Raw genomic sequence first — 14,213 nt, forward strand, 5'->3', positions numbered from 1 at the left:
CTACTACTACTACTTTATTATAGAAATATTTTATGTCAATCATATCACGATTATCATCATATTATCCTCTAGTCATGTTCCAGTGATATCACAGATAAAATATAAACTAAAAACGTTACATATACTCCAATTTACTCTATAAAAATTGTAATCAATTAATTAGTACTCTCTCCATACACTTCGATAGACTATAAGTATTCAGTTATAATTTATTTTCAGTATTATCAAAATTTTATTTAAATTTTTATCATCAGCTTAATTGTTACTCCCTCTGTTCCACAGTAAGAGTCACATTTGGTATGAGCACGAGTTTAAAAAATTGTAAAAAATAATGAGTTAGAAAAATTAGTGGAATATGTGGTCCACTTTTTTATATTTATTTTATAATAAAATGTGATTAATTTGAGTTAATAGAATATGAGACCTACTTACTATTTATGATAAAAATAAAATATGACTCTTATTATGAAAATGATGGAACAGATGGAGTAGTTATTGAATTTTGTGGACATTAGAAAAGAATAAAAAGTACTAGTACTAAAAAATTTATTCAGTTTGATATGCGACATTTATACAACGGAAAATGCTTAATCGACACGCAGGAAGCAATACCCTGTTCTCCCAAAAAAATCCATGGATATACCGACCAATGCCAAGAATGAAACGACGAAACAACCAAACCAAAGTAAATAAATACTCCTACTCTACAATAATTAAATTGCTGCAAACCTGAATCTTTCAGAACTCGAGAAGTTTCTAAGAATAAAATATAAACCTTACTTCAAATAAATAAATCACCTAATTCTTCATTTCTATATTTAAACACAACACAATATTCGTGTGCGATAACTGGCATTTCTCCAACCCCAACCCAAACCAACCCAACCCTCCTATCAATCCAAACTACTTCCTAAAGAAGAAAGCTCCTCCCTCAATTCTCAATTACTGTCGGAAAATATATATACAAATAATGTAATCCTCTCTGCTTTCCGCACCTCTATACAATTTCGGCACAAATATTCAACAACATACTACTAAAACTAGTCAAATTTCTCCAAATTTTTTTTGAAAATTTGGCAAAATCTTGATAGTAATAATGAAGTCAAGATTCCAAGTGAAGGAGGAGTTTGGGTCATCTGATCCACAGCCGATGGAGGGGCTGCATGAAGCCGGGCCGCCGCCGTTTCTGACCAAGACCTTCGACATGGTTGACGATTCCTCCACGGCAAACATCGTTTCTTGGAGCAGAGGCGGCCACAGCTTTGTTGTTTGGGATCCTAACGCATTCGCATCTTTGCTCTTGCCTGCCTACTTCAAGCACAACAATTTCTCTAGCTTCGTCAGACAGCTCAACACATATGTAAGTTCTTCTTAGTTTTAGTACTAATTAATATGGGAAACAGCCAAATTAAGGTAATTAATTTATTTTGCATTCTTGATTTAATTTTATCCAAATTAATTAGTGAAATTCCATTCAAAGGAGTGGAATTTGATACATTAGTGGCGCAGGGGTTCAAGAAGATCGATTCCGAGAAATGGGAGTTCGCAAATGAGGAGTTTTTGAGGGGGCAAAGGCATCTTTTGAAGAACATTAGGAGGAAAAAGGCAGAGGCGGTGGAGCTCGGGCAAGACGGCGAGGCTGAGCGGTTGAGGCGAGACAAGCAGGTGCTGACGATGGAGCTGGTGAAGCTGAGGCAGCAGCAGCAGAGCAACAGGTTGTATATTCAACAGATGGAGCAGAGATTGCAAGGAACAGAGAAGAAGCAGCAGCAGATGATGAGATTCCTGTCCAAGGCAATGCAGAATCCTGATTTTATGAATCAGTTGGTGCAGCAGCAGAAGGACAAGTGGAAGGATCCTGACCAGGATGTCTCCAATAAGCGGTCGAGGCTTATTGAGGACAATGCTGGGATAGGGACGAGTCGAAGTGACAAAGGGCTGAACAACAATGTTAAGGTTGAGGCTGATGATTTTGGTGGATTTGAGATGTCCGAGCTCGAGACACTTGCCCTGCAAATGCAGCATTTGGGGAAGGCGAAACTGGCGAGCGATGGCGAGGGTTCGAATTTCGAGAAGCTCGCGAGTTACGATAGGGAGCTGGACGAGGGATTTTGGGTGGATTTGCTTAATCAGGGATTTGATGAGGATGAAGATGGATGAGATGTAATTGTAGTGCTGTGTTGTGGCTCATTAGGTATAAAATTTTTGAAGGAAATTCTGTAGTGATTATGGTTAGTTATTGATAGAAATCCATGGGTTCCATCCTAAAACCAATTGGTGATAGGAGGAGGGCCCATGGGACTTATATACTAGTTTCAGTTTTTCTAATCGATTGGACAATCGGCCCAATTTTTTTTGGATCGGTTGGACCACTTGGCCCAAATTTTTAAGTCCAGATATACTGCTGGGTCAGTCATTTTTTCGGTTTCGGCCCAGATATACTGCTGGGTCAGTTAAATTTGACCCACAGTCGGCGACCCGCTCTGATACCATGATAGAAATCCATGGGTTCCATCCTAAAACCAATTGGTGATAGGAGGAGGGCCCATGAGACTTATATACTAGTTTCAGTTTTATCTTGACACCGATGTGGGACAGTTATATGTTATATTTTTAGTTTCAATTGCCAACAGTTATAACTATTTCTCTTGATTGTTGAATCGTTGATGTTGTTATTGATATGATGTTGCATGTCGTATTATTGTACGTACACTGTTTAGTACCAATATTGTTTCTTCTTTCTTTGGTAACCTTTGTTTTACATAGTATTAATAAAATCTTGACAAAAGTGTTATGGTTGTTTTCAATATTAATAAACATAATTATTTCCTTTTATTATGAGACTGACATTTTTCATAAAAAAAAATTGAAACTCCAACCCTAAGGATCCCACATATAGAAACTGATATTTTTAAGTGAGAGAAAATAAGTACTTGAAGTTGGATCTATTTACAAAAAATAGGTCAGCTCTAAATAAGTACGAAGTACTTGAATTTGGATCTATTTACCAAAAATGGGTCAGCCATACTTGAACGATGACCCTCAGTATTCAGATTTTGGATTAGCTCATTAGGCTAATCAGATTAAAAGATAATAATAAAATTAATTTATATTTGAAATTATTAAGGATTCTATATTAATATATATATATAAAACCAAAAAAATATAAACCACAAAATTTGGTCAGTTCTATAATATTTGAAGAAAGAATATTTTAAATATTAGTATATTATTTCTCAATTATCACATCCATGTATAAAACAACATATCTGGCAATGTTCCAAACGGAATTATTTAATAAAAATAAAAATATATAAAAAATACTACAGTATTACTTATTTTAATGAAACGATGTCATTTTGAGGAACACCAAATGATATTGTTTTGTATACAAATAAGACAATTGAGAATATATAGTTAAATTCCAAAGTGAATAAATACTACCACTACTATTGTAAAAATAAAAACATAAGGATAATAAAAATATGTGATAAGGTTTACAACATTAATTTCTCATTCAAACTCATGTCATTCACTCATAAGACTATAGACTATTTTTGGTGGACTAAGTATATATCTGTTAATAATGCAAGGTGCCATTAACACACAAAAAGTAAGCAATCCATTATGCCATCTATTTGTGGATTGTCGAATATATATGGAGTACTGATTAATTACTGTTATAGAGTAGTAGTAGAATTTAATTTCAATTTGTTTCATTTGAGTGGGTCGTTGATCTGAGGGAATCGAACTCGAAAATTCACCTATTTAACTGAATGTTCGAACTGAAGTATAGAAATTTACAATGAACTATTTTTCCAAATGATTTCAATGATCATTTAGAAAATAAAAAAAATAATAATAAAACACGAATAAATGAACCTTGTAATGTGTTTTTAGTATCTGTTATCTCTCTTCTTTTATCTGGGAATTGCATACCACATTAATAAAAAATATTCAAATTAAAAAATAAACTAAATAAAGCCGACGTTGTTCTTGATGAAGAGTTGATAGAGCTCTAGATTTTTTCCTTGCCCATGATTCCATGAAATAAAATCAACGAAACTAGTGAATATTATTTAACTTCAGGTGTAGTATATATCTTTGCTATTTTCATTGATAATAAATAAAAGTGGGTGGAGGACAACGACACAAAATAAACCTAGGAACTAGGTCGGTTTGATATTTTCTAAAATTGGCATTTGATTTGATTTTTTTAGAACTAAGACATTGTCGGTGAATATATTTTTGATTGTGGCCTAAGATTTATTGAGAGTGCGTAATTTTGAAAGCACTACTTTCATTTAAGCTTAAACAAATAAATGAAGATCACTTCATCTCCTTTTCTTTTTTGGCAAATATGATTTAGTAGTAGAAGAGAAGGAGGAAAAGGATGTGTTAAATGTGAGGATGCATGCATCAAAGTTTTTGTTTTAATAAAATACTATTACATCCATTTAATTTTAAGTGACAGATTTCTCTTTAGAAATATACCACTTCTAAATATAGAAACATAACTAGTTTTACTTTTTCTCTCCACTTTACTACAAAAAAATACTATATAAAATCAAATGCTGAATTTAAAATACTCCACTTAAAATGGGAGAAAGAGTATTGAATATGACTATTGTATTTTAATTAAAATAAATAAATTTGCTTATATCATTCTTTTATGCATTTCAATTTTACTTATATGTTTATCAAATATCACACTTGGAAATATACCATTGAATCTTTCTATATTATTTTAATATTCGAAATATATGTTATACATACTAAACATTCTTCACCATGTTGATCTCGACTAACTCCTTTCCCATACCAACATTTTTTGGGTCACCATTCTTCAGGCTACCATTTTGAGTCGTCAAACTTATGAATGACAGTGTCAATTTTACAGATTGAAATTGCTAAATTAGTTTAAAAAAATTACTCTATTTGTTCCATAGTAGTAGAGTCATTTTACTATTTTAGTACGTTTTATAATAGTGGAGTTATTTCATTTTCTAGCAAAAGACAACATATTTCTCCACTCTTACTTTATTCCCTCTTACTTCATTCTCTATTCATCTCTCTATCTTTTTCATTTCTTACTTTATTCTTTCATTTACTTAACTCACTTAACACAATTCTTTTTAAATCGCGCGCCAAAAATAAATGCCTTCACTACTGCGGAACAGACGGAGTAATCTATAAGAGATAATACCTAGCTATCCTTAAACATTTAGAAGGCACATTCATAATTTCACAAACATTTATAGCGAAAGAAAGTGATTGACAAATTATTTTAATCCAAATTAAACATTTACTCTATTGAAGCCTTTTATTGGAATGTCGCTGAAAATGTTGAATGTGACCCTCTTCACAAGGCTCCATATATTATCGCATCGTATGTATGTAACAAGTTCCAATCCAGAATTATAAATGTAACTATGAAATACCGAATTTAAGTCCATTTCCTGACCTGCCTTGTAATGAAATAGTCTCACACAAATTTGTGTTTATTTTAATTAAGAAATGCAAACACTAGTTTTCAATTTTGACGTTCTTCTGCGAGTAGATCTAATTAGAGCTTTGAATACCCAATTAGAGAAAATGTTATAAGTCAATTACCTAAGTATTGATTTGATCCCATTTATTTGGTATAGAGTCAACTTGAACTTAAATTTAAAGCCTAACCCAAATCAATATTTTGACCATACTTTCTTCAACGCCCATAACTTGTAATTGTAAATGAGTCCAAATTTTGCCCATAAAACACCCATAAAGTATTTAAGACAGGATTTACATGGAAAACAAAGCATACAGGGTAATTTATGAAACTCACAAGTCACAAATGATTATATTATAATCCAAATAGAATAATAAATTTAAGCAGTCCTTATGTCTAACATAATGACAAACTCTAATCAACCTTAAAACTTGATCTAGAGACAATATTAAAACTTAAACTCCATCAATATCTCCCATATCATGAAAATTTAATTCTATTTTTTCTATCTATTTAAAATCAAATAGATGAGCTGGCAAGTATTTGGGCAGCTTGTGTTAACTCTCCCAAAGTAGAAGAATAAGATATTTTTGTTAGTACCATATTAGATACTATATGACAGAAATATAAATAATAAATTCAACAATCAAGCTATTACATGAAGTCTATAATTCTCTAAGGGGTTTGGGGGCATTTTCTTCTTAGAAGGTCAAAAACTGAAAGAAAAAAAAACACCATATGTGATTATATGTTTATGGACCATTTGTGATATTTTTTTTCTTCAGGAATTGCATGCATATAAACAGCATAGTTCAAGTACCATTTACAATGTTTTTCATCCCTTAGAAACAAGAAACACACCAAATGTGAGATTGATTAATAAGGCGTTACAGGGCAAGTTCTTTACCAATCCTACAAATGCGAGCCCACATGGTCTAATCAATGCTATACTAAAATTTGAAATGGAGTAGATAATTAGCTCCAATGCTACTCCAAAAACTAATTCTATTTTTAGTTTTTAATTACTTTCTTCATTCCATAATAAGATTCACATTTTGTCATTTTAACCTGTCTCACAATAAGAGTCACATTTCACGTTACCATAAATGGTAAGTAAGTCTCACATTCCACTAACTAACTTCACTCACATTTTATTGTAAAACTAATAAAAAGAGTAAACTCCATATTCCACTAACTTTTCTAACCCACTATTTTTTTACATTTCTTAAAACTCGTGTCAACACCAAATGTACTCCTATTGTGGGACGGATGGAGTAGTAAAATATACTTATCTTTAGGTTTACACTAAAACAACCTAAATCACTTTTTCAAATTTTGTGAGTAAAAAATGTACCCCTCCGTCCTAGCCTAAGCGAGACGTTTTATTTTCGTACATGTAGGAAAATGATGATAAATAGTTAAAGTGGAGATAAAATTAAGTAAGAGAGAGAACAAGTGCGAAAATAAAACGTCTCGCTTAGGCTGGGACGGAGGGAGTATAATATAGAGAATATACTTTTAAGTTTGAATTTAGTGTAAAGATTGGAGTGAAATTAGAATTTGATGTAACCTTTACACTAAATGAGTTTGAGTTTTATACATATAGTAGAAGATACTCTTTAACTTGTCATAATCAGATTGGTTAACTTACCAAATGTGACACCCCAGCAAGTAAAATAATTAAACCATCATAGTTTCAATCATCACACATCACTTATATACTTCCTTCCCAAGCCTCCCACAACCATTAGGCAAGAAATGGGATGATTAGTTTAGAATAATCACAGTTATAATGCTTCTTCTAATCATAGTTATGGACATGATAATTAGGACAAAACCCATAATTGTTGGTGAAAGTCTTCTTCAGGCCATTATGTGTGGGAACTTTTTATGAGAATATGAAGGGTTTTCCACTTTCTTGATACAAAAGAGTGAATGACTATGCATACACCAATTGGATCCATTATGCCTGGACCTAACCAAAGGAATCAAATAAAAAATATACAAAAAAAGCATGAGAGAGAGAAAGGGTCAATGTCATGACAGCAAGTATTGGTTAAATAGAAATAGTTGGGCTTTGCATGTATGTTTGTATATGATTTATATTTGGCTTTATAGATTGGAGGTGAGTATGTTACTATATTCATAGTGATGTCTTTAAAAGAATTGCTTTTTGGACAACATTGGATGTGGGAAATGGCAAGAATCTGACAAATGGCATTCCATGTTTGAAAAGAAGTTGTTGTCTTCATTGGGCTGTGGGATAAACAATTATTAGGAAACTGGTGAAGGTATCCATGGTACAGATCTTGTTACCAGCTTGCATCATTTGTCATTTTAGTCTTTAGATATGTGGTAGGGAGGTTGAGGTCTATGAGTTTGTTTCAATTTTCGTCTTGTTAGAAAATATAGATTCTGAATAAAAAAATGGTCTATGTAGATTATTGAATTTAGAAAGTATAAAGTGTCTTGAGAAAGCATAATTAGGTAGGATGTTGTTGTTTATCATAAATAAACGAGCCCAATAAATCTTTTGGCAAAAAGATTCAAAAATCAAGTTCAAGAAGGTGGAGTATAATCAGACTATCAGCTAAACCAGGGTTTCATCTGGATTCTTAAATTTTACTGGTGTTTTAGTTCACCAATAATTAAGGTGAGAAACATCAAAATTACTGTTATAAAACTATAAAGTCAAGTGTGAGAAGTTTAAAGAGCAAGTACACTTGTTGAAAGATCAAATTTGCAGAAAAGATTGAAAGGACATGATTGAGTTGGTACTTGCAAAGTAAAATTACAAATTTATACTATTACCAACTATTCCTAAACCATATCGTTTTCTTTATTAATTTGGGTTGGGAGTACTACTTTCTTACTAGATAATTAAAACCAATTGTTTAGTCACTCAGGCCAACGCCAGACCATCCAAATTGAGGACACTACACAAATTGTCAAAAAGAATTGAAAAAATCTTTTAGGAGATGGATGAAACTTTAAATTGTGAATAAGATTTACTTTTACTTTCATAAATGACTAGTTGTTAGGGTTCCACCCCACCGACCTGAATATAAAATTACATATAGCACATAGTTTTGTGGATTCTCTCTTTTTCTTTATTGTCAATTGATTACATTTCAACACAAGTAAAACTCGAATGCCCCACGTAACTATATATGACCCAGGATGGGAAGAGGGGGAGAACGAGAGAGGTTAGGGTGAATGCACTATTTTAACAAAAAAACAATTTGGATCATTAATTTATAGTTTTGTATCACATAATACACGTCGAATGCAATAAATCTCAATAAAATAATATCTCTAGGATTACTTTAAAACTAAAATTTTTAATAGGAGGTCATACTGAAATCGTAAGAGTCAAACATGATTTTTTTGTTTTATTTAAAAATGCATGCATGATACATAACGTTTTATTTAGGCGCATGCATAAATGCATAATATAAACCACATTTTAGTAATAAATATATATAAAAAAATGAAACTAGGACCTAATAAAACTAGAAAAATATGAAATGGAATTAAGTATTGACAGGCTTTATTTAGGGCGCGTGTTGTAGTGGCGTGGGCGTGACAATATTCAACTTTGTCTAAATTATTCGACCCTTTGCTTTTGACTACTAATAAAACACGCCACCACTATATTAACAAATTTAATTTTTAGTGAACCCCTCCCCCCCCCTTGTTTCTCACCATCTATATATATCCATCCATTCCCCTTCAAAGTTTCTCCTAATACAAAATGGAAACTTCATGCATAAGTCCTTTATATCTCTCTCCTCTTCACTCCTCAGAAGAAGCTAGCTATGAAACGTGGACCAGTTGTAGTTGAAGCTGCCAGCATGATCTTAACTTGCCTCGGGGCAAGGTCAGATCATGTGGCAGTTTCACCTATCCATGGGATCATGACAGAAATATTGTTTTTTTCTTTTCTCTATTATTTTGATTTATCTATTTTAACCAGCATGAAATGATGTGGTGTTCATGATATTACTATGTATGTTATTTCATATTTTCCATTTTTCTGTGATTTTTAGAATAATTTAAGAGGAAGACCTAACTAACTCTTAATTTCTCTTCATCGCAGATCACAGTATTATATATATAGCTTATATAAGGATAAAACAGAATTTGGTGGATTATATTCTTGAAACCAAATAAGGATATAGTAGGAATTAGGTGTCATAAATTAAGTCTTGATTATTTTCTCCTATAATACGACAAAACATTTTATATTCTAAAAGCTATCGAGTTTTTATTATTATCTCTTTTTTTTAGATGTCATAAGTCATTTTTTGGTACATTTTATAGTGAGAATCTATTGGTATTAATTAAAGCATGGAGATTGAACTTCGATCTTAATCTCTTTGTACGGCATGTGGGCCCACGTAAGTATATCGAAAGTTGTATGAATCGCGTATGCTGCTATTGCGAAATTGAGGTATCTAAATACATTTTTATAGTAATTTTTTTGGATGTGATATTCATTTCCTTTTAATTAATGATTTTGATGAAGGTTGAAACTAAGGATCATGATGAAAAATTGACAGCGTTGATGACGTCATATATTTGTTTCTTTTAAACCGATTCGCGGTGATATATTTCAATCTTTTTTATGGGGATGGAGTAATAATCGATCTAAAGTACGTTCTAGGTAGATGATCGTGATATATTTGTTTATTTCAAAACCGATTCTTGCTAATTGAGAAATAATTGATTAAAGTTTATCACGATAATATGAAGTTTATGAGATTAATTAGTATGTGAGTTAATTAATTCTATATTAGAAAAAAGCCTTTATTAAACTTGTGCTTAAGATACTAAATTATTACATTTAATTATTAATAAGCACAGAAATGTGCTAGCCTCGCCGAGGCCTTCCTGGTTTTTTGACCACTGAAATGGACCAAATTAAAATAGTCGAATTATGCATTGAACATAACAATGTGGCAAAAAAGTATACCTAGCTTGACAGGTAGCCATCCACGCGACTGCATTAACTTCGTGAGGCATGTTCAGATACATTCGTCTAAGTTTAAGCTCTGAACACATCCATCTCACTTCCATGATAAATGTATGTAGTCACACCATACATTTCACACCCCCAAGCATTCTTTGTATAAACATTTTCACTCACTATGTGCATACTTCGAAGTTACTTACTGTAGCAAAAGGAATCGAAGCCTTTGGCCTATAGATTATTACTTGAACAAGAATGGTTGATTGAAAGCAGGCCATGGATTAGTTAGGGCCTTCAAGATTAGTAAACATGGCTATGAGACACAAGTTTAGGTGTATTAGTATATTTTTAGTTTTTATGGAGGAGTAATCCCTATATCTATCTTGATTTCCAAAGAAGGTCTTTACTGCTTGAAACAATATATTAAGCTTGGATGATTTAAGTGACAATATATATTAAGATAAAAGTGAGGATAAGTATCTTGAGAAAATATGAGCGTGGGAGGGAATCTTCAAAGGTAGTAAGACATCTGTGTTAATGTTCTTGGTGACAGAATTTCTTTGGTGTATCTGCGCTATGTTTGATGCTTTTGAGATCCCTTTTCTTCCCTTCCCAATCAAACACAAATTTGTTTGCATTTTATCCATCATCAAATCATTATGTTATCTTTGTTAAATGGTATAGACAACATATTTAGAAAAGAAAGCAATGGGAGAAGATTATTGTATTTTGATTGAATGATGAAATGGTACTCAACACCCATATATTTATAGGGATGTTGGTGACTTTTGAGATCCTACAATAAATGTATATTCATGGAACTACACTACTATTGGAACAATGCATGCACATCTTCAATGCTTCTTGGAACTCTATTCTTCTTTAATGCTTATTGATACTTCCCCTTTTCTCAACACTCCCCCTCAAATTGAGTGGTGGGATCTCCAAAACTCAATTTGGAAAGCACATCTTCAAAGCTCCTTGAGTTGACTGCTTTAGTTAGGATGTCGGCAAGTTGATCCTCAGAGCGAACAAAAGGGAGTTCGACAATCCCATTCTCAATGTTTTCTTTGATGAAGTGTCTGTCAACCTCCACATGCTTCGTTCGATCATGTTGTACTGGATTTTGTGAGATGCTTATAGCGGCTTTGTTATCACAATACAACTGGCACTTGCTTGGAGGGAGATTAATCTCTTTCATCAATCTCCTTAACCATAAAATCTCGGTCAACCCACTTTTAATCCCACGAAATTCTGCTTCGGCACTCGAAAGAGCCACCACCTTCTGCTTCTTACTTCTCCATGTTACCAAATTACCTCCAACAAAGGTAAAGTAGCCTGCTGTAGACTTCCTATCGTTTGGGTTCCCTGCCCAGTCAGCATCTGTATAACCATGAATCTCAAGATGCCCATTTTTAGCGAACAACACTCCATGCCCTGGAGTTCCCTTCAAATACCGACAAATCCTAAGTGCTGCCTCCATGTGATCTGTCTGCGGCTTATGCATGAACTGACTTATGACCCCAACTGCATAGGCAATATCTGGCCTAGTGTGCGAGAGATATATGAGTTTTCCGACTAGTCGCTGATATCGACTACGGTCAGCCAACTTGGCTCCTTCTCTGATTTGTAATCCGTGATTAACCGCCAGAGGAGTGTCTGCTGGTTTACATTCCAGTAGGCCAGTCTCTGCTAGGATGTCCAAGATATACTTCCTTTGTCGCAGAAAAATTCCTTTGGTTGACCTTAGCACTTCAATCCCAAGAAAGTACTTGAGATTCCCCAAGTCCTTCATCTCAAATTCCTGAAAAATATTTTTATTTAATTCCTCAATCTCTTCTAGGTCGTCACCTGTAATAATCATGTCATCAACATATATGATTAAACATGTGATCTTGTCACCCTGCTTCTTAAAAAATAGCGTATGGTCTGAATTGCTCTGTGTATATCCATAGCTAATCATTGCCCCAGCAAACTTCCCAAACCATACTCTTGGAGATTGCTTCAATCCATACAAGGTCTTCCTCAATCGGCACCCTTCACCTGCTTTAAAATCTGTTGCAAAACCTGGGGGTGCCTCCATGTAAACTTCTTCTTCCTTCTTCAACTCTCCATGTAGGAAGGCATTCGTCACATCAAACTGGTGTAATGGCCAGTCCCTATTAGCAGCAATGGATAACAACACCCGAATTGTGTTCATCTTAGCTACTGGAGAAGGTCTCAGAATAGTCAACTCCATATGTCTGAGTATAGCCTTTTGCGACAAGTCGTGCCTTGTACCTTTCTATCGAGCCATCAGGTCTTCTTTTGATAGTGAAGACCCATCGACAACCCACTGGTCGTTTCCCTTCTGGTAGAGCACATTTCTCCCATGTGTGGTTTCGAATCAGTGCATCAATCTCTTTCTTCATTGCTTCCCTCCAATGCTTGAATTTCATAGCTTCTTCCCATGTCTGTGGTATTTCTTCTTCCTCATATAGTGCATTCTCGAAAGCCCGAGCCATCTCTGATAAATGGCCTTTGGCTAGGTTCACAACAGAGTACCGCTTTTTCTTGTCAATCCTCTCTGGCGTATACCTTTTGGGTGGAACTCCTCTGTTTGACCTTGGTGGAAGTATGTACCTCCCAGTGTCAGGGTCAACTCCTTCGACCTCGACTTCCTCAATTTCCCTTTCTTTGGCCTCAATTGAATTTTCTTCTGCACTTACAGTGTTAGCCAAACAATTATCTGTATCCACAGGATTACTTACATTGGATAACCTTAACGGAGAAATATTTGAGGCGATGCCACTTTCTACGATGGACTCTACCACATCAGAGACTTGCTCAGCGGAATTGCTTACTGTTTTCTCTGATAGATCCGCATCAGGATTGCTTGGCGTTGGCAGTGGCATTGAGATCCAACTTAGCGGGTCCGTATCATTGTTATCCCTAACATTACTCTCCCCCTGACCGCTAAGATGGGTAAAGAAGTACTCAGTTTCAAGAAAGTTGCAGTTCATTGTAACTAACATCCGGTTGGACTTTGGATCGAAACACCTATACCCCTTTTGATTTACCCCATATCCTACAAAAAACGCATTTGATAGCGCAAGGGGATAGTTTAGTTCTTTCATGTTTAGGAATGTGGACAAAAACGGAGCATCCGAAGACACGAGGTTCAAGAGTCAAGGGCGGAGGAATTTTTGTGAAGGTGGACAAGACTTGTAGAGGAGTTTTGTGTTTGAGAATACTTGTGGGCAATCGGTTTAAGAGATAGGCTGAGGTGGCAATGGCTTCTGGCCAGAAGTGTTTCGGGGCTTTTGACTCTATAAGCATAGAACGAGTCATTTCGAGGAGAGATCGATTTTTCCTTTCAGCCACACCGTTTTGTTCGGGAGTATGAGCACATGTGGTTTGGTGTATAAGACCTTTGTTTTGGAAGAGTTGTTTCATGGTAGAATTAACGAACTCCCCCTCATTATCTGACCGAAGGACCTGAATGGTTTTGTGAAACTGAGTTTGGATAAGGTTATAGAAATGGGTAAAGTGTGACAAAACTTCAGATTTTTGTTTCATGAAATATATCCAGGTCATGCGAGTGCAATCATCCACAAAAACTAAGAAATATCGAAAACCTTGCCCCCCAATAACTGGTGCGGGCCACCAAACATCAGAGTGTACTAAGGCAAATGGGGTTTCAACACGAGTATTACTTAATGGGTAAGAGTTCCGATGACTTTTGGATAAAAGACAAGTTTCACAGTACAT

General features: G+C 34.4%; 1 protein-coding gene across 1 annotated transcript; it reads left to right on the forward strand.

Annotated features, from left to right (window-relative positions):
- The first annotated feature begins 798 nt into the window (after nucleotides 1-798).
- Nucleotides 799-2,328, forward strand: LOC121801427 (heat stress transcription factor A-7a-like). Its single transcript, XM_042200908.1, has 2 exons — nucleotides 799-1,360; nucleotides 1,510-2,328. Exons 1-2 carry the CDS (start codon nucleotides 1,097-1,099, stop codon nucleotides 2,158-2,160), a joined length of 915 nt encoding a protein of 304 aa, XP_042056842.1. The 5' UTR covers nucleotides 799-1,096; the 3' UTR covers nucleotides 2,161-2,328.
- Nucleotides 2,329-14,213: the final 11,885 nt, after the last annotated feature.

This window comes from Salvia splendens, chromosome 4, assembly GCF_004379255.2.
Source record: "Salvia splendens isolate huo1 chromosome 4, SspV2, whole genome shotgun sequence".
In the NCBI taxonomy this organism is placed as follows: domain Eukaryota; kingdom Viridiplantae; phylum Streptophyta; class Magnoliopsida; order Lamiales; family Lamiaceae; genus Salvia; species Salvia splendens.

What these genes read in the sequence shown, in the direction of transcription:
- LOC121801427 (XM_042200908.1), top strand. Translation starts at nt 1,097, where the DNA reads ATGAAGTCAAGATTCCAAGTGAAGGAGGAGTTTGGGTCATCTGATCCA. An exon ending in TCAGACAGCTCAACACATAT is followed by an intron (nt 1,361 to 1,509) that starts GTAAGTTCTTCT and finishes TTAGTGGCGCAG; the next exon opens with GGGTTCAAGAAGATCGATTC.